Genomic DNA, 20,101 nt, shown 5'->3' on the forward strand with positions numbered 1-20,101 from the left:
TATTTCTGACTCTCTCTAGCGCATCAAGTTAGATAAATCCCTGAGACCTGATGAAATGTATCCCAGGATGTTGTGGGAGGTGAGGGAGGAAATTGTGGGTCCCCTAGCTGAGATATTTGAATTGTCGACAGCCACAGGCGAGGGGCCTGAAGATTGAAGGGTATCAAATGTTGTTCCTTTGTTCAAGAAGGGCTGTAGCGAAAATCCTGGGAACTGCAGACCGGTGAGCCTAACATCTGTGGTGGGTAAATTGTTAGAAGGTATTCTGAGAGACAGGATCTACAGGAATGTAGACAGGCAAGGGCTAACTAGGGAAAGTCAGCATGGCTTTGTGTGTGGAAAATCAATTTGGCGAATTTGATTGAGTTTTTTGAAGGGGTAACCAAAAAGGTAGATGAAGGCAGTGCAGTCGACTTTGTCACTCGAGGGAGCAAGGTCTTTGACAAGGTACCTATGGTACGTTGCTACATAAGGTTAAATCTCATGGGATCCAGTGTGAGTTAGCCAATTGGATACAAAATTGGCTTGATGACAGAAGAATAAAGATGGTTGTGGAGGGTTGTTTATCAAACTGGAGGCCTGTGACCAGTGGTGTGGCGTAGGGATCAGTGCTGGGTCCACTGTTCTTTGTTACTTATATTAATAATTTGGATGAGGTTTTAGGAGGCATGGTTAGTAAGTTTGCAGATGACACCAAGATTGGTGGCATAGTGGACAGTGCAGAAGGTTATCTCGGATTGCAACGGGATCTTGATCAATTGGGCCAGTGGACTGATGAATGGGAGATGGAGTTTAATTTAGATAAATGTGAGGTGATGGATTTTGGTAGATTGAATCGGGGCAGGACCTACTTAGTTAATGCTAGGGTGTTGGGAAGAGTTATAGAACAAAAAGATCAAGGAGTACAGGTTCATAGCTCCTTGAAAGTGGAGTCACAGGTGGACAGGATGGTGAAGGCATCAGGCATGCTTGGTTTCATTGGTCAGAACATTGAATACAGGAGTCGGGACGTCTTGCTGAAGTTGTCCAAGACATTAGTAAGGTCACACTTGGAATATTGTGTACAGTTCTGGTCACCCTGTTATAGAAAGGATATAATTAAACTCGAAAGAGTGCAAAAGAGATTTACAAGATACTATCGGGTTATTAGGAGAGGTTGGATAGACTGGGACTTTTTTTCCTGGGGCGTAGGAGGCTTATGGGTGATTTTATAGGGTCATTAAAATAATGCGGGCCATAGATAAAGGTGCATAGTCAACATATTTTCCCAAAGGTAGGAGAGTCTAAAACTGGAGGGCATAGATTTAAGGTGAGGGGGGGAGAGATACAAAAGGGTCCAGAAGGGCGATTTTTCATAAAGAGTGTAGTGAGTGTCTGAAACGAGCTGCCAGAGGTAGTAGTAGAGGCGGGTACAATTTTATCTTTTAAAAAGCATTTAGACAGTTATTTGGGAAAGATGGGTATAAAGGATATGGGCCAAATACGGGCAATTGGAACTAGCTTAGTGGTAAACTCTGGGTGGCATGGACAAGTTGGGCCGAAGGGTCCATTTTCATATCTAAACCTCTATGACTATGTGCAGGTAGGTGGATTGGCCACGCTAAATTGCTCCTTAATTGGAAAAGAAAAGAATTGGGTATACAAAAATTTTTTTAAACTTTACAATAATGGCATAAGTGAGTTGTGCTACTCACCACAAGAGGTTTGTTATCTCTGTGTGACGCTTTGAGCATTTTAGTATTGTTGACTTCTAAATATTGGGACAAGTTAAGAGTTAAAATCCTGGGTGTATAGTGTTTGGCTGTAATGGTCATGGTTTTAAAAAGGATTTTGTGTTGCTTCTGGGAAAAAGCATGTGAAATTGACCAGTGGAATGTGGATTGACTGGGGAGGTCCCTGGGGAGTTGATGTGCTTTTGTAGCCTGCAGATATGGTTTATTTTTCAGCTTGGGGAGATGAGGTCATTGTTGGGTGGAGCCCAGAAAAAGCAGAGAGGCAGTGAGTTTGGAGAAGCTTTGAGATAGAGAGGAGCTGAATTCTGACCAGCCTGACTCTAAGTCCACAATTGTTTCCAAGTAAGATAGTTAAAAAAAAGAGTAATAATATGTTAAGGCAGAGCAGTCTTCTCTGAAGACAAGGAAGAGGCTGAAACAACCTAGTGGATATTCAGCCGGAGTCTGAAGGGATTCCAACCACAGCCAAATCTATTTTATAAAGCAAGTATGCCCTGCTAATTCTTTTTTTATTTACAGTCTTGGAAAACTTAAAATACCCAACTTTTTTTTCCAGTTAAGGGGCAATTTAGCATGACCAATCCACCTACTCTGCACATCTTTTGGGCTGTGGGGGTGAGACCCAAGCAGACACGACGGAGGTTGAGGGGCGACCTGATAGATGTCTACAGGATTATGAGGGGCATGTACAGAGTGGATAGTCGGAGGCTTTTTCCCAGGGTGTAAGAGTCAATTACTCGGGGGCATAGTTTAAGGTGCAAGGGGCAAGGTTTAAAGGAGAATGTACGAGGCATGTCTTTTTACACAGATGGTGGTGGGAGTCTGGAATTCGCTGCCGTGGGAGATAGTGGAAGCAGATAGGAGAGTAGTGACTTTTCACGGGCATCTTGACAAATAGATGAATAGGATGGGAATAGAGGGACATGGTCCCCAGAAGGGTTCATGGTCGATGCCGGCTTGGAGGACCAAAGGGCTTGTTCCGAAGCTGTAATTTCCTTTGTTCTTTGAAAACGCAAAGTCGACACAAACAGTGTATGCCCTACTAACTTTAAGCTGGATGAAGAGCTATATGTTCCTTTTCTTGTTGTTTAGTGGGAAATTGTATAGGTGTGTTAAGGGGTAATTGTAAGCTGGAGTGGGATTCTCCGATCCCGCGCCGGGTCAGAGAATTGCTGGGGGTGCGCGAATCCCACCACACCGCTCCGACGCTGGGCCGCCGATTCTCCGGCGACCGGAGAATCGGAGACAATGGCGCCGCCGCGGTCGAGGGCTGCTAAACACGGCCCCCGGCGATTCTCCGCGCTCGACGGGCCGAGTTCCCGCCGAGTTCCGCTGGCATCTTTCGCGTGTGGTCCTACCCGACGGGACCTCAGTGTTCTTGCCATCTCGGTAGGGGGGAGGAGGGATCCGACTCAGTGGGGGGGGCCTCCACGGTGGCCAGGCACACAATCGGGGGGCTACCGATCGGCAGGAGGGTTAATTCCCGGGGGGGGGGGGGCTATATTCCTCTGCGCCATGTTCTATAGGTCTCCGACATGTTGCGTGGGGCTGGCGCGGAGACGGAAATCCACGCGCATATGCGGACCCACGCCGGCCGTGCTGGGGCCCATATCGGCAGCTGGAGCTGCGTGAAGCACTCCAGTGCCGTGCTGGCCCCCTGTGAGTTGTGGGGAGCGCTGCTCCTTGCGGCCAGATGACGCCATCGTAGCACAGTAGCACAAGTAGCTAGTACTGTGGCTTCACAGCGCCAAAGTCCCAGGTTCGATTCCCCGCTGGGTCACTGTCTGTTTGGAGTCTGCACATTCTCCCTGTGTATGCATGGCCATGTTAAATTGTCCTTCGTGACCAAAAAAAGGTTAGGAGGGAATATTGGGTAACGGGGATAGGGTGGAAGTGAGGGCTTAAGTGGGTCGGTGCAGACTCGATGGGCCGAATGGCCTCCTTCAGCACTGTATGTTCTGTGTTCTATGTTCTATGTAAAACGTTCCGGCATTTACGACAGCATCAACACTCTGCCGCTAAAACGTAGAGTCCCTCCCCTGTTCTACTTGAGTGTGAAGTTATAAGTTGAATGTTGTATTCACAATAAAGTTTTCTTTTAGAAATACCAAAGCCCCATGTTCGATTCCGGCCCTGGGTCACTGTCCGTGTGGAGTTTGCACATTCTCTCGTGTTTGCATGGGTTTCGCACACACAACCCAAAGATATGCAGAGTAGGTGGATTGGCCATGCTAAATTGCCCCTTAATTGGAAAAAATGAATTGGGTGCACCAAATCATTAAAAAAAAAAGAAATAGCAAAGCTTATTTTTTCATGCAATCATTCCTGGAGTGACTCATTCTTTCCACAAAGTCACTGTGGAGTCTGGTCTGAGATTGTAATACTGATCACTAATATATGACATTTATCCAGTTCTGTAAATGCAACATTTTCACTAATTTTGGTATCTGAGGAATACAAATTTTAGGTTTGCACAAAATACGTATTTTAAGTATGCACAAAACACACGCACAGTGCAGAATTTGGAGCACCTGTTGTTTGGATATGTCTATCAGCATTCAACATGCATTCAGCAGCTGTAAGGAGCCCAGTGAAATTTAAAGGAATAAACTGCATACAAATTTGTTGCTGCTGGATTTCATCTTGTTGTTGCTTTGTTTATACATCTGTTTGATGCTGGATGCTGTCTGTAGTTATCTAAATTTGTAAAGGTCTATGGAAAGTGGTAAACCAGATGGTCGTGAAGGTCGGCTTACTTCATCTGCACAAACCTGTTGCTCCCAGACAGGGAGCGTAGATATTTCCCTTAGAATGATGTTTTGTAAGGGTCTTTCCTGTTCCTGTTTATTCCCTTGCTTCACCTTTCTTTGATTTTGCTGTTTTATGTATGATCCATGGATGACATATTGATATATGTCTTTAAGACAGCCTGTGCCTTTAATTCAAACAGAAGGAGTGGGATTCTCTGGTATCCGGCAGGCGGGCCATGCCGGCGCCAAAGAGTGGCATGAACCACTCCGGCGTCGGGCCGCCCAGAAGGTGCGGAATCCTCCGCACCTTCAGGGGCTAGGCCAGCGCTGGATTGATTGGCGCCCCGCCAACCGGCACCGAAGGGCCTCAGCCAGCCGGCGCGAGTTGGCGCATGCGCAGGAGTGCCAGCATGTTCCCAGAACCGTGCAGGGGGGTTCTTCTCCGCGCCGGCCATGGCGGAGCTTTACACAGGCCAGCGCGGAGGGAAAGAGTGCCCCCACAACACAGGCCCCCCTGCAGATCGGTGAGTCCCGATCGTGGGCCAGGCCTCAGTGGGGGGCCCCCCCGGGGCTGGATCGCCCCACCGGGGACTCCGCAGGCCACCCTCAGAGCCAGGTCCCGCCGGTACAACCTTGTGTAATTTATGCCGGCGGGTCTGGCCGAAAACAGGCGGCCGCTCAACCCATTGGAGACCAGAGAATCGCCGGGGGTGCCACTGCCAACGGCCCCCGACGGGCGTGGCGCGATCCCCGCCCCCACCAAAAAAACGTGCACCGTAGAATTCGGCAGCCAGCATCTGAGCGGCAGGGCGGGATTCACGCCGTCCCCTGGCGATCGGGTCGTAGAATCCTGCCCAAGAATCCATAAGGCTGTGGTGATTTGAATTGGTGATTGCAGATGGACCAGCATGAATGACAGAGATTAGCCGGCATCAGTGATGACTCTGTTTGATTGATTTGGATGGTGCCCAATGAATTGTCCCAAAAGGCTGGGGTCTGCCTGGTAACAGTTGATGATTGGATCTGATCCCACTGGGTTGTTTCAGAGCTTCAAGGGTTAAGTTTTGGTTTCAGTTTGACTCCTGGCTGCTCAGAGGAAGTACTGCTGTCCCCTCCCCTCTCTGTTTTTCTTCAGAAAAGCTGTGTTTCTGAACTGGGCAGGGAGCCTGGATGAATCTATGCAAGGAGAACCATTACAGGCTGTGTCAGCAAAGTCCAGAACTGACCAAATCTCTCTGCAGAAAAGGCTGATGTGAACCGATCAACTTTCTCTCCAGAAAAGGCAGAAGCCTGGAATAAATCATGAATTGAAAGTAGAGTTTGATGTGAATTGAAGGGGACTCTGCAGGAAAAGCTGTGAGTAATGCATTTCTAAACTACAGAGAAGATCATTACAAGTTGCAACTCAAGGACTTTAATCTACAAGCTGCTGGTAAAAAAATCCTGCCAAAGGAACACCATTGGAAGCAAAGACTCTTTTTGACCTTCATCCTTATTATTTTCACCCCTTTCCGTGTTTGTATTTCTTGTGTGTGTGAGTAGAAGGTGGGACAGTTAAAGGGGGTAGCAGGTTAGCTTGTTGTTATCCAGTTTTATTTACTGCAGATTACATCATTATTCTTTTTATGAATAAACAGTAATTGTATTTCAACTTACAAACCTAATGACTGTAAGTATTGGGCAGCTGAGGGACAAAAGCTTCAGGGATTTTTAGAAGAATTATTGATTAATTTGCTGGTGTGACTCTGGGAGGAGTGGGGCTGGAACTGACCGCACACTTGGCCAGGGTGACGTAACAGTATGTCCTGGAAAATATACAGATAATGCAGAACAGGATAAGCTGTTGAAAGTGGGATGGGGGAAAAGAGATGGGAGGGCTCTCAGTAGGGCACTATTTGTCTACAGTGTTCAGGGAGAAACTCTCACACCTCAGAGTGGAGCAATATGTGCGAAGCTTGTGCTTCAATAAGGATATTGTTGCTATTTTCTGCCACCTGTTAAAAGCACAACGACAAACTGAGGATGAAGCATTGTCAGTAGCTGTAAACGTTCCTATACCTGACCCTTTCCAGGCTGAAGCTGGAGATGGTATTATTACACAAGGGAAGACACTGATGCTCGCTCTCCATTGAAAGTTAACTATATTTCATTCTCTTTTGGCAGAGGAAGTAGGTGGAGCAAGCATATAGCTTCACTAGGATTGCAGGCTTCCACATGATGACGTGGGTGGCATGGTGAAACATTGGTTAGCATTGCTGCCTCACAGCAACACGGATCCGTGTTCAATTCTGGTCTTGAGTGACTGTGTGGAATTCTCCCCTTGTCTGCGTCGATTTCCTCCGTGTGCTCTGGTTTCCTCCCACAGTCAAAGGGATGTGCAGGTTAGGTGGATTGGCCATGCTAAAACCACCCCTTAGTATCCAAACATGTGCAAGTTAGGTGGGCTTACAGCAATAGGGCAGGGGAGTGGGCCGAGATAGGAGCCGGGATTCTCCCTTCTGGCGGGAGAACCAGCGCCAACCACACCGGCGTCAACAGCCCCCGCAAGTGCGTAATTCTCCGCACTTTCGGGAGCTAGGTGGATGCCAGAGGGGTTGTCACCGCTCCAGCCGGCGGCAAAGGGACGGCGCAAATTTGCGTATGCGCTGAAGGTCCAGCGTGATCTCACGAATGCGCGGAACTGCTGGTATGATTCCGCACATGTCCAGACCAGCCGGCGCATTTTGGGGCATGCGCGGGGGGTTCTCTTGTCAGCGCTGGCCATGGCGGAGCCCGACAGCTGCCGGCGCAGAAGAAAGGAATGCCCCCACGGAACAAGCCCATCCGCAGATCGGAGGGATCCTGATCGCGGGCTAGGCCACCGTAGGGGCCCCCTCCGGGGTTGGATCCCACCACGCACCCCGGGGACCTCCCCCGCCGACTTACCTGCCAGGTCCCGCCGGTATGTGAGTTGGGTGATTCACGCCGGCGGGACTTGCCAAAAATGGACGGCCGCACGGCCCATCGGGGCCCAGAGAATCGCCAGAGGTGCCGCTGCCAACGGCCCCCGGCATGGCGAGAATCCTTCCCCTGCCTGTAAAACGGCGCCGTAGAATATGGCAGCCGATGTCGGGGCGGGATTCGCGCCGCCCCCGGGAATTCTCCGGCCCGACGAGGGGTCAGAGAATCCAGCCCAGTGTGTTCGTTGAGGGTCGGTGCATAATCAATGGGCTAAATGGCCTCCTTCTGCACTATAGAGATTCTATGGTTCTCTGGGTGCTATTGACTGAATGCATATTTGCTTTGTGGGAATTGTGCGTTAACTCTGTCCTATACTAAACCTCAAGAAATTCCACCTTTCTGCATCCTTTCTGCAGCTGGAGTGCAGCTATAGGCAGGTCATTGCCTGGTATCCTTGACGTGATCATGATGCTTTTATTCTGCAACAATAGGGTGTGCAATATGGAATTCTGTTTTCAAGCATTTTATGTTGTATTGGCTTTTATTTTCGCATCGTGCCCAAATGGATGCCTTGTTGATCAGCGACAGAGGAAAGATGAGAAACAGGACCATTGGTGAATGAGGAAGTGGGGTTGTGGTTACTGGTATCATATGGACTACCTGACTGGAAACGGGTTGTCTTGGTTGCCTCTTCCTCTTCCTGTTCCTGCTCCTCATGCTCTCAAGTTATCACAACAAACCAAAGGCTGCTTCTGGGCAGATTGCATAGAATGAAAACCTTGTTGCAACATGAAATGTGATGGAGTAGACTACTTTCATGCTGAAACAATTTCTCTATTGCCTATATTGCCTTGCAGTACTTGAAGAGTGGACATCTGTTATCTGTTGGTTAACAGAGTGGTTATCTGTTGCATGCTGCACATTGCTTGTGGGAACAGCTTTTGCCACCAGCTAGATGACGAGCAGCTCCAGAGCATTTGGAGGAGAAGAAACAGGAAGAGAGTCGATGAAGTCAGCCCTCTGTGACAGGTTGTCCATGAAAAGTGCAGTAGCAGTAACCACAACCCATTTCCAAATTTACCTCCCATCTTCCCTTTGTCATTGATTGTCACAGCATCCATTTGGCCACAATACAAAAGTAAAGCTGGAAGGATGTAGCCTCCTACCTCTACCTAAGAAAGAGTGACATTGCATGATGTACATCTTCAGCATTAGTGTCTTCTTGTTGTCCTTTCACTGCCTGGCCAGGTTGAAGTCCTGGGTATCTGAAAGAATAAAGTCACAAGAATAAAGTTTGTGTGGAGGGGGATTTAAGTAAGAAGCAGATGCTTTCATCATCTGCAGCTTTATCTGAAGTGAATGTTCGATGATGAAGAGGTGAGATGTGAGTAGGAAGATATCATCAAATTCAAAAGTTTGAGTCTCCGCCTTAGCAAAGGGAGTTTCAATAATAATCTGCACCATCCTCTCCATTGTGGTCAGGATAGGTAGATGCACCCATCTACCTCCCATCCCCAGTTAGTGCCTACTCCCACCTGTTGTGTCACCTTGTTGTGCAAGAGAAAATAAAGTGTGTCACTGAGTGCAGTGCAATGGGTTGACACCTCCAGTAAAATTGAATATATGCCAATCATGGTTAAATAGCTCGTAATGTGTGTACGCAGTGAAATGTAGGTACAAGTCTTGCAGCAGTGCTAGATGTGTAAGGACACAGTGGAGCATACGACTGACTTGACTGAGTCCTGATTGAGAGAGATTGTTGGTTAGTGAGCTTTATGGGTTTGGTGAATTGAGTAGTGTCTGAAGCCAGTGTGCAGTTGAAGCTATATGGCATTTGAAGATGCATTCACTGACCTTGACATTCATGTAAGGTCACTGGACATTTGTGGCACTGCAACCAAGCCCTTGGCGCTTTACTCCTAACATTGACCTTCGTGGTTATTTATTCCCAATGCCTTCTGAGTGTGTGTCTGGGCCCATTACTGTTATAGGACATCTCTCCTACTTATCAGCTCTTACTTATCAATTCTTCCACCAAGTCAACAACCATAGAGCTTGGTAACTCCCATATTGTTCCATCATTGGAATAGTTCACAGGTCTGAATCCGTTCCCGCGTAACTGCAAGCAGCTGCTGCAGCCACATGCGCCTCCCTTTATGAGGTGCCGGCTAGCTATAAATGTAGTGATCCTCGCCTGAGTGTGTACAGAAGGGGCTGATGGGAAATGGAAATACCACCAGGGGGCAGCACAGGGACATATAAGAGTGACGCCGAAGGCCCGCCCTCGCTCACTTTGGCTGGAGAGACAGGGGAGCAGGACAGGGACGGAAGTTGAGCTCAGGGCTGCAAGTGTGGTTAGGCCTAGTTGCAGAGCATAGAAAAGCAGTATCTTTATAAGTGCCTTTCTGTAAGTAAAAGCTAACGAAGTCATTTATTGTGGAGCACAATAAACCACCCTTCAACTGCTGAACGACTTCTAGCATTCATTTAAGAAACATAACATGGTACAGGAGTGGCTTCTTTGAACAGAAAGAACCAACGCAACCAGCAAAAGCAACAAGCCGGCCGCCCGACTGTGGAAGACTTTGCAGCCTCTCGACTCCAGCCGACCTTCTGAAGCAATGGATCACACGCTACGTCCAGGAATGATGAGAACTACAGATAATTTAAATAGCAACTGGAAAATGTTTAAACAGAAGTTTCAGCTATTCATGTCAGCTCTGGACTTAAATGCAGTCACCGATGACAGAAAAATTGGACTTTTACTCTCAACAGCAGGCCAGCAGGCGATAGACATTTATAACTCTTTTACGTATGCTGATACTGAAGATAGAACTAAGTATCAAGTGATAGTGTCAAAATTTGATGACCATTGTAAATCACAATCCAATGAAATCATTGAAAGATTCAACCTGTGTAACAGATTCCAAAAAAACGGGGAGACTATCTCCCACTTTATAACAGATCTGCGCTTGCTAGCACAAGGTTGCAACTATGCTGATTTAACAGATTCAATCATCAGAGATCAATTAATCTATGGTCTTGCCGACGGAAATCTAAAAGAATCATTAATGCTGCAAAATGACTTAACACTGAAAACCACCATAGATAAATGCTTACTACAGGAGCAGAAAAAGCAGCAGTTACTGGAGCTGTTTGACAAACAAACTTTGGAAAAAACTCACCACGAGGCAGATGTGAAAATGGTGACCTCTCCTCACGGGCCCTCTCTTCTGGTCACCGGCCCATCTGTGCATGCGCATCATCCCGAAAGACGCGACCCTGGAAGTACTCGGTACGCACATGCGCACTTCACGCAATACCGGCCCCAGACTGAAAGTCGCGCTGCGCATGCGCGAACGCAACATACGCATGACGTCATGATGTGTCATCACTGTGGCTCCGCCCATTTAAAAGGGCAATGTCCTGCACAAGGAAAAAGGTGCAGAAAATGCTCCAAAATGAACCATTTTGCCTCCCAATGTCAGTCCACAGCCAAATATTACTCCACAATGCAAAGGCATGGAGACTTTAAAGTACGCACAGTTGATGTAATGGACACTCCGGCACCCGAAGAAAATTTTTCCGACCACCAAGAATTCCACTCCTGGAAGAACACGTACGGCATTGGAATCATAAACGCACAGCGAGCTGACAACGAAGCCTCGACACGTGCATGCCATCGACTCCACAAGCGAATGGAGTGCTACGGTGCAAGTCAATGACTTCCCCATCACGTTCAAGCTGGACACGGGAGCGTCCGCAAACTTGATGACGAGCAAAGATCTCGCATCCGTCCCAGGGACGCACGAGATGTTACCTGCCAGATGCAAATTAACTGATTACAATGGAAACCAGATCACCTCAAAGGGATCCTGTCACCTACAAGTTGCCAACAAAACAGTCACAACAGGACTACGATTTGAAATTGTAGATGACAAAAGATCCTCACTGCTAGGTGCTCAAGTCTGCAAGGGTTTGCGGCTAATTCAAAGGATCTTCATGCACGCGGCTGACTAATCACGCATTGCCGGTGACATACAGCTGCTACTCAGCGACTACCCCGACATCTTCTCTGGCATGGGTATGCTACCCTACAAATACAAAATCCTGCTCAAAAAGGATGCCATACCGGTCGTTCATGCCCCACGGAGGGTGCCGGCTCCATTGCGGGACAAGCTAAAAGCTGAACTTCAACGTCTCCAATCTCAAGGCATTATCTCACGAGTCACACAGCCGACTGACTGGGTCAGCTCGCTGGTGTGTGTTAAGAAGCCGTCTGATGAACTCAGGATCTGTTTAGATCCCAAGGACTTGAACAAGAACATTCGCAGGGAACACTACCCTATCCCCAAGCGAGAGGAGATAACGAGCGAAATGGCACAAGCCCGCATATTTACCAAACTTGATGCCTCACAGGGCTTCTGGCAAATGCAGCTCGATGAGTCCAGCCACCTGCTGTGCACCTTCAACACGCCGTTTGGAAGGTACTGTTATAATCGGATGCCCTTCGGCATTATATCTGCATCCAAAATATTTCACAGAATAATGGAGCAGATGATAGAAGGCATTGAAGGCGTCCGTGTCTGTGTGGATGACCTCATAATATGGTCAACGACAGAGGAAGACCACATTGCGAGGTTGAAGCAAGTCTTCCAAAGGATCCACCACTTTGGACTGAAGCTCAACCGGGCCAAGTGCACCTTTGCACGGTCCTCTCTGACCTTCCTGGGCGACACAATATCAGAGCACGGGGTGAAGCCGGACGCTGAGAAGATCGCCGCAATTCAGAGCATGCAGAGACCACATGACAAGAAAGCGGTGCTAAGATTCCTGGGATTCATCAACTTCCTCGGCAAATTCATACCGAACCTAGCAGCAATGGACGACGGCGTTAAGGAAAGTGATAAGGAAGGACACGGAGTTTGCCTGGACCCAACATCACCAAGATGAATGGGATGATCTGAGACATCAATTGATGGCAGCTCCAACGCTCGCATTTTTTGACCCGGCAAAACCTACAAAGATCTCCACCGACGCCAGTCAACATGGAATTGGTGCGGTGCTACTGCAACAGAATGACCAGTCGGACTGGGTCCCAGTGGCTTACGCTTCACGAACGATGACCGCCACAGAGTGCAGGTACGCACAGATAGAGAAGGAGTGCCTAGGGCCGATCACAGGCGTGACCAAATTCCACCACTATGTGTACGGTCTCCCCGCATTTCTCGTGGAAACTGATCATAGGCCGCTGGTAAACATCATCGACTTAGATCTAAATGATATGACACCGTGCCTACAACGCATGATGATGAAGTTGCGGAGGTACGACTTCACGCTGGTCTACACCCCTGGCAAGGACCTTGTAATAGCTGACACATTATCACGAGCCATGGACGCTGACAACCCGCCACTGGCTTCCATCAATGATGTGGAAGCTCATGCACAGTGGTGCAAGGAGACGCTCCCAGCAACGGACGAGAGGCTGCAGCAAATTCGTCAGGCGACACAAGAGGACGCCACCCTCCTTCAAGTCATACACAACCTTCAGCATGGCTGGCCAAAAGGGCGGTGCCCACAGTTCCAAAACATCAGGACTGAACTGTCCGTGGTGGATGGCATAATACTGCGGAATGACAGAATCATCATCCCACTGGCGCTCCGGGCGGACATGCTCCGCAGGATTCACAAGGGGCACCTTGGTGCCAAAAAGTGCAAAAGGAGAGCACGACAATCCGTTTACTGGCTAGGGATAAACGAGGACATAACGAACATGGTGCTCACCTGTGACACGTGTCAAAGACATCGACCGGCACAATGCAAGGAGCCACTGCAGCAGCATGAGATGACCACGTCACTGTGGGACAAAGTTGGCATTGACTTGTTCCACGCCATGGGCCGCAACTATGTTCTGCTCATCGACTACTACTCCAACTTTCCGGAAGTACTGAAACTCCCGGATCTCACAGCGGCATCAGTCATCAAGGCCTGCAAAGAAACCTTCTCCAGGCATGGCATCCCACGGACGGTCATGTCCGACAATGGTCCTTGCTTTGCCAGCTGGGAATGGATGGACTTCGCCAAGCACTACAACTTCAAGCATGTGACGTCGAGTCCACACTTTCCGCAATCGAATGGCAGGGTGGAGAAAGGTGTCCACATTATCAAACAACTAATCAGCAAGGCTGCGGACTCAAAGTCCGACATACACTTGGCCCTCTTGTCATACCGTTCGTCACCTTTGAGCTCTGGACTATCACCGGCTCAAATGCTCTTCAACAGAGATGTGCGGACAACATATCGGCACTACAATTCACCAATCCCGATCACTCACCTGTCCTGGATAAGATGCATCACCAACGTCAGGTGCAAAAGCAGCACTATGACCAGCAGGCAAAAGTACTGCATCCATTGGCAATCAACGATACGGTGAGGTTGTGACACCCGGCTGGGGGCTGGTCTAAAATGGTGACGGTTCTCCGCCAAATATCGCCACGATCCTACGTTGTGCAGTCTGACGATGGAACATTGTTTCGACGAAATCGCCGAGACCTTCTAAAAGTTACACCTCGTCGACAGGTATTTCCAACACTAGATATGCAGGACGCTGTCAGGCAACATCCTGGAACTCCAGCAGCAGGTGTCCAAATGGACATAAAAGACTCTGGATCTCCATGCCCACTCAGGAGGTCTACCCGGATCAGACGTGCACCCAACCGTCTGAACTTATGAACATGGACTGACAATATTATTGCTCTGCCTTGTCTTTGTATATAAACCTAACTGTGTTTGAATTTGTGTTTAGTTACAGCTCTGCGACTAAAAGAAAAGTGAAAAAGGGGGATGTAGTGATCCTCGCCTGAGTGTGTACAGAAGGGGCTGATGGGAAACGGAAGCACCACCAGGGGGCAGCACAGGGACATATAAGAGTGACGCCGAAGGCCCGCCCTCGCTCACTTTGGCTGGAGAGACAGGAGATCAGGACAGGGACGGAAGTTGAGCTCAGGGCTGCAAGTGTGGTTAGGCCTAGTTGCAGAGCATAGAAAAGCAGTATCTTTACAAGTGCCATTCTGTAAGTAAAAGCTAACGAAGTCATTTATTGTGGAGCACAATAAACCATCCTTCAACTGCTGAACGACTTCTAGCATTGATTTAAGAAACATAACAATAAATAATGCTGACAATCACAACATTGACTGTTCGGAGTCTGCACATCCTCCCCGTGTGTGCGTGGGTTTCCTCCGGGTGCTCCGGTTTCCTCCCACAGTCCAAAGATGTGCGGGTTAGGTGGATTGGCCATGCTAAATTGCCCGTAGTGTCCTAAAAAAAAAAGTAAGGTCGGGACCGGACGGATTCCCGGCGGACTTCTACAAAAAATTTGCGACAGCGCTGGCCCCGCACCTGCGGGAGATGTTCACAGACTCGCTAGCTAGGGGCACATTGCCACCCACGTTAGCACAGGCCTCAATCTCGCTGATACCTAAGAAAGACAAAGACCCAACGGAATGTGGGTCATACAGACCCATATCTCTGCTGAATGCAGACGCCAAAATACTGGCCAAAATCCTAGCCAAGAGGCTAGAAGACTGTGTACCTGAGGTGGTCACAGAGGACCAGACGGGCTTTGTCAAAGGTAGACAGCTTACCGCGAACATCAGGCGCCTGCTGAACGTGATAATGACCCCCTCCGGGGAGAGAACACAAGAGGTGATCGTCTCCCTGGACGCAGAAAAGGCCTTCGACAGAGTCGAGTGGAAATACCTCATAGAGGTACTGGAGCGGTTCGGGCTTGGAACAGGGTTCACCGCTTGGGTAAAGCTCCTGTACAACGCACCCATGGCGAGTGTACAGACCAACAATACCAACTCCCAATACTTCCAGCTGCACAGGGGCACCAGACAAGGATGCCCACTGTCCCCGCTGCTGTTCGCACTAGCAATTGAACCGCTAGCAATCGCGCTCAGGGCAGCAAAAAATTGGAGGGGGATCCGAAGGGGAGGTAGAGAGCACAGAGTCTCACTCTATGCGGATGATCTGCTCCTCTATATCTCGGACCCACAAAGCAGCATGGACGGAATCATCGCGCTCCTGAAAGAGTTTGGAGCCTTCTCGGGCTACAAACTCAACATGAGCAAAAGTGAGATCTTCCCAGTACACCCGCAAGGGGGGGGGGGGGCAGCACTAAAGGGGCTGCCGTTCAATCAAGCCCGACATAAATTCCGCTACCTGGGGATCCAAATAGCCCATGACTGGAAAGGGATCCACAAATGGAACCTCACCAGCCTGACGGAGGAAGTTAAAAAGGACCTGCAAAGATGGAACACACTCCCGCTCTCCCTCGCGGGGAGAGTTCAGACGATCAAAATGAACGTACTGCCCAGGTTCCTCTTCCTGTTTAGATCCATTCCGATCTACATCCCCAAGGCCTTTTTCAAAGCGCTGGACAAACTCATCATGGCGTTCGTATGGGGGGGTAAAAATGCTAGGATCCCAAAGAAGGTCTTACAAAAAACAAAAACCAGGGGAGGGCTAGCCCTCCCGAATCTACAATTCTACCACTGGGCAGCAACAGCCGAGCGAGTAAGGGGATGGATCCAGGAGCCAGAGGCTGAGTGGGTGCGTGCGGAGGAGGCCTCCTGCATGGGAACCTCCCTCCGGGCCCTCGCCACGGCAGCACTCCCATCCCCACCCAAAAAACACTCCAGCAGCCCAGTGGTGACAGCCACCCTCCAATCCTGGAACCAACTGCGGCAGCAACTTGGCCTGACCAAAATGTCGAACAGGGCTCCCATCTGCAACAACCATAGGTTCACACCAGCACTGACTGACGCCACCTTCAAAAGGTGGAGGCAGGACGGGGGGACACTGACAGTCAGGGACCTATACACGGACGACAGGATCGCAACACTGGACGAACTGACAGAGAAGTTTCAGCTAGCTGGGGGGAACGAGCTACGGTACCTGCAGCTCAAAAACTTCCTACGAAAGGAGACAAGGACGTACCCACAACCGCCACGACAGACACTACTGGAAGACCTACTGGACGCAAGTATCCTAGAGAAAGGGAACTGTAGTGACATGTATGACCGACTGGTAGATAGGGACGACACCGTACTGGACGCAACAAGAAGGAAATGGGAGGACGACCTGGGGATGGAGATAGGGTGGGGACTCTGGAGCGAAGCACTGCATAGGGTCAACTCCACCTCCACGTGCGCAAGGCTCAGCCTGACGCAACTAAAAGTGGTACATAGAGCCCACTTAACAAGAACCCGTATGAGTAGGTTCTTCCCGGAGGTGGAAGACAGATGTGAACGGTGCCAAAGAGGCCCGGCCAACCACGCCCACATGTTCTGGTCTTGCCCCAGACTCGTGGAGTACTGGACAGCCTTCTTCGAGGTTATGTCCAAAGTGGTGGGAGTGAGGGTGGAGCCATGCCCGATAGTGGCGGTCTTCGGGGTTTCAGAACAGCCAGATCTATTCCTGGGGAGGAGGGCGGACGCCCTTGCCTTTGCCTCCCTGATCGCCCGCCGTAGAATCCTGTTTGGCTGGCGGTCAGCAGCACCGCCCAGAGCTGCGGATTGGCTGTCCGACCTCTCGGAATCTCTCCAAATGGAGAAAATCAAATTTGCCATCCGAGGGTCGGACGACGGCTTCCACAGAACGTGGGAGCCATTCATGCAACTGTTCCGGGACCTATTTGTGGCCAATGTACAAGAGGAAGAATAGTCGGGGGAAGGTAGCGGGAGGGACTACAGGTTCGGTACGGGGGTTCGATGGCTAGCTAAGGCCCAAAACCAAACTAAATAAACATGTTGGGGGGGGGGGGGGCGGGCGCAGTTACTACTACGAAGATGCTTACCTGTAAATATGTATGTTAATTTTTGCGTGTTTGTTTGTTGTTTTTTTTTCTTTTTTTTTTTTTTTTTTTTTGTTTTTTGTTCTTTTTCTCTCCTAACAATTTGTAATTTGTTCAATATAAAATATGAAAACTGAATAAAAACATTTATAAAAAAAAAAAAAAAAAAAAAGTAAGGTTAAGGGGGGGGGTTGTTGGGTTACGGGTATAGGGTGGATATATGGGTTTGGGTAGGGTGATCATTGCTCGGCACAACATCGAGGGCCGAGGGGCCTGTTCTGTGCTGTACTGTTCTATCTATTGGCCCCCTGCTCAGATATCCAGCCAATCAACAAGAAGGTAGCACTGACTGGACATTGGATGGAGCATGAAGTTGGCATACCTCCTGCATAACACTCAAGCAGAGCATATTAATTGGGCATTGCAATCCCTGTACCTGATTTCAGGGGCTATCAAATTTCAGCTCAACAGGTGGCCAATTTACAATCACCTATTTTCCAAATTATGTTGCTATGGGAATTCTGAGACGGGGGCATTTTCATTATAAGAGAGTATGATTCAATTGCATTGATTTCATAAGATGGAGTTGTAGTAGCATTGCGAATACAACTGTTTTCATGTTAACATTATTTGCATTGATGTTTTTAAATTCTTAAATTTTCCAAATGTTCTCATTTCTAGTCGAGCACTTGCTTTAATCGAGATGCTGTGAAAGCAGGCACAGGACGTCGCTTCCTTGGTGGTCTCCTGGATGATACCTCCTACTGCTACACACTGGAAGTTTCCTTTTACAGTTATGTAGTCGGAGGAACTACCAGCACAGTTCCTTACACTGAAGAAGCCTGTATCCTTTTAATGTAAAATGTTTAAATAGATATTATCTTAGGTGGATACAATTACAGTTGGGGAGAAAATAATCGTGGAAGTTGTTTTAAGTGCAAGAATTAAGAGCTATCAACTGATCAAACTAAGTTCATAAACTGGTGCAATTTTGGGATGGGGGAATTATGAGCAACATTAATGGAATGAACACTTGCGTAGCATTTGTAACAGGTGGCCGATTTGCAATCACCTATTTTGCACTTCCGCTGAAGTGTAATTTTATCCCCAGCCTCTCCATTGCAAATAACATCTGCTACTTCAACCTGTGACACCTTCTGCATCACTGCACCCATTGCTGAAATTCTGTTTCAGGCCTTTCTGATTTCCTTGCCATCCTTCAGGCTCTGTTAATTGCAGCTCAAAATCTGTGCGACTTTATCCTGCACCAATTTCCAGTCGCCCATCTGCTGCTAACTGATCTACATTAGCCAGCAGTCCTTTCCATCCTCTGCAACTTCCTTCATTACCACAACCACCTCGGAGCTCTGCTATCCTCAGAATCTAGCTTATATGACATTTGAACAGCTTCGCTCAATTGGTAGCACTCTTGCCTCTCGGATATCTTTCCGTAGAATCGTGCCCGAAGTGTGGTAGTGAGCGGCAACTGCCGTGAGCTTCCCGCCGCTCAGCCCAGCGAAGCCGGCAATGCTGTTCAACGTTATTTGACCCACTTAAGGCCCCACAGGCTTCTCACCACAGTTGAAGGCTCGGCTGCTAAACCGGCGTCAGCGTGCTCCGCAGCACCCTCTGCCCTCCCCGGATAGCAGGGCCGAGCAACCACTTAAGCAGCACTAGCTCAGCCAGCTCGCAACAATAATGCCCGGGAGACCGGCCCCAAGATTTCGGAATGCAGATCTGGGGAGGGTGTTAGACGTAGTGGAGGCCAGGATGAATGTTCTATTCCCCCGAGGGTCCTGGAGGGTCAGCCATAGGGTGGCCAGTGCTGCCTGGGATGAGGTGGTGGTGGCTGTGAGCACTGGGAATGTCACCAGGAGGATTGGCCTCCAGTGTAGGAAAAAGGTCAACGACCTACACCTACACTCGCCCACCCCCCCCCACCGCCCCCAAAGTCATTTCCGTCCCCATGCAAGCATCCACCCCCCCAACTCGCCATGTGACCCCAAACCCTCCCTCCACCTCGTCTCCCTTCACACCCCTCCCCTCCCACCACTGTGAACCACGCATGTGGATAATGATGCCTGCCCTCTCTGTTTTTATCCTCATGAAAAGCTCTCCCGCAATCATTGGGAGAGGGCCCAGACTGGCGGTGGTGTGCCAGACATAAGAATCCTCACCTACTTCGAGTAGCGGGCCCTGGTGACTAGTGTGGTTGAGGACAGAGCGGTCACCAACCCGGAGGTTGGCGGAAGCCACAGAGGTGAGGAACTACTGGGCACCACTCGGGGGACCTTTCAAACGTGTGTTGTTATTGCCTTCCTTACTGAACCATCCCTCCCACTGACCACATGTCCATTTTCCTGCAGGTCCTCCAGCCGACAGCGCCGGCCCATCTCCAGTCTTGCATGTGACAACCTCGGAGGAGAGCTCCGAGGATGGCACCATAATAGCGCATCACAGCTGTCATCCCCACCTTCACCGGGTGGCAGAGGTCCGCGTGGAGGGTTCGAAGGCGGTCCACTTGTGCGTTGGCACAGATGCCACGGGACAGGGCATCGGGAGGCTCGTTTAGCTTCCCAGAACGATACAAGATGTCGTAGTTGTAGGTGGACAGTTCGATCCTCCACCGCAAGATCTTGTCGTTCTTTATCTTGCCCCTCTGTGCGTTGTCGAACATGAAGGCCACTGACTGTTGGTCTGTGAGGAGGGTGAACCTCCTGCCGGCCAGATAGTGCCTCCAATGTCGCACAGCTTCTACTATGGCCTGTGCTTCCTTCTCGACCGAAGAGTGGTGGATTTCGGAAGCGTGGAGGGTACGG

General features: G+C 49.3%; 1 protein-coding gene across 2 annotated transcripts in view; it reads left to right on the forward strand.

Annotated features, from left to right (window-relative positions):
- Positions 1-20,101, forward strand: part of agbl4 (ATP/GTP binding protein-like 4) — a 1,113,401-nt gene that overhangs the window by 942,615 nt on the left and 150,685 nt on the right. For both annotated transcript variants that reach the window (XM_038794298.1, XM_038794299.1), the window contains exon 11: positions 17,964-18,126. In XM_038794298.1, coding sequence (XP_038650226.1) covers positions 17,964-18,126 — 163 coding nt within the window. The remainder of the gene's footprint in view (positions 1-17,963; positions 18,127-20,101) is intronic.

Source organism: Scyliorhinus canicula, chromosome 4 (assembly GCF_902713615.1).
Source record: "Scyliorhinus canicula chromosome 4, sScyCan1.1, whole genome shotgun sequence".
NCBI lineage: Eukaryota > Metazoa > Chordata > Chondrichthyes > Carcharhiniformes > Scyliorhinidae > Scyliorhinus > Scyliorhinus canicula.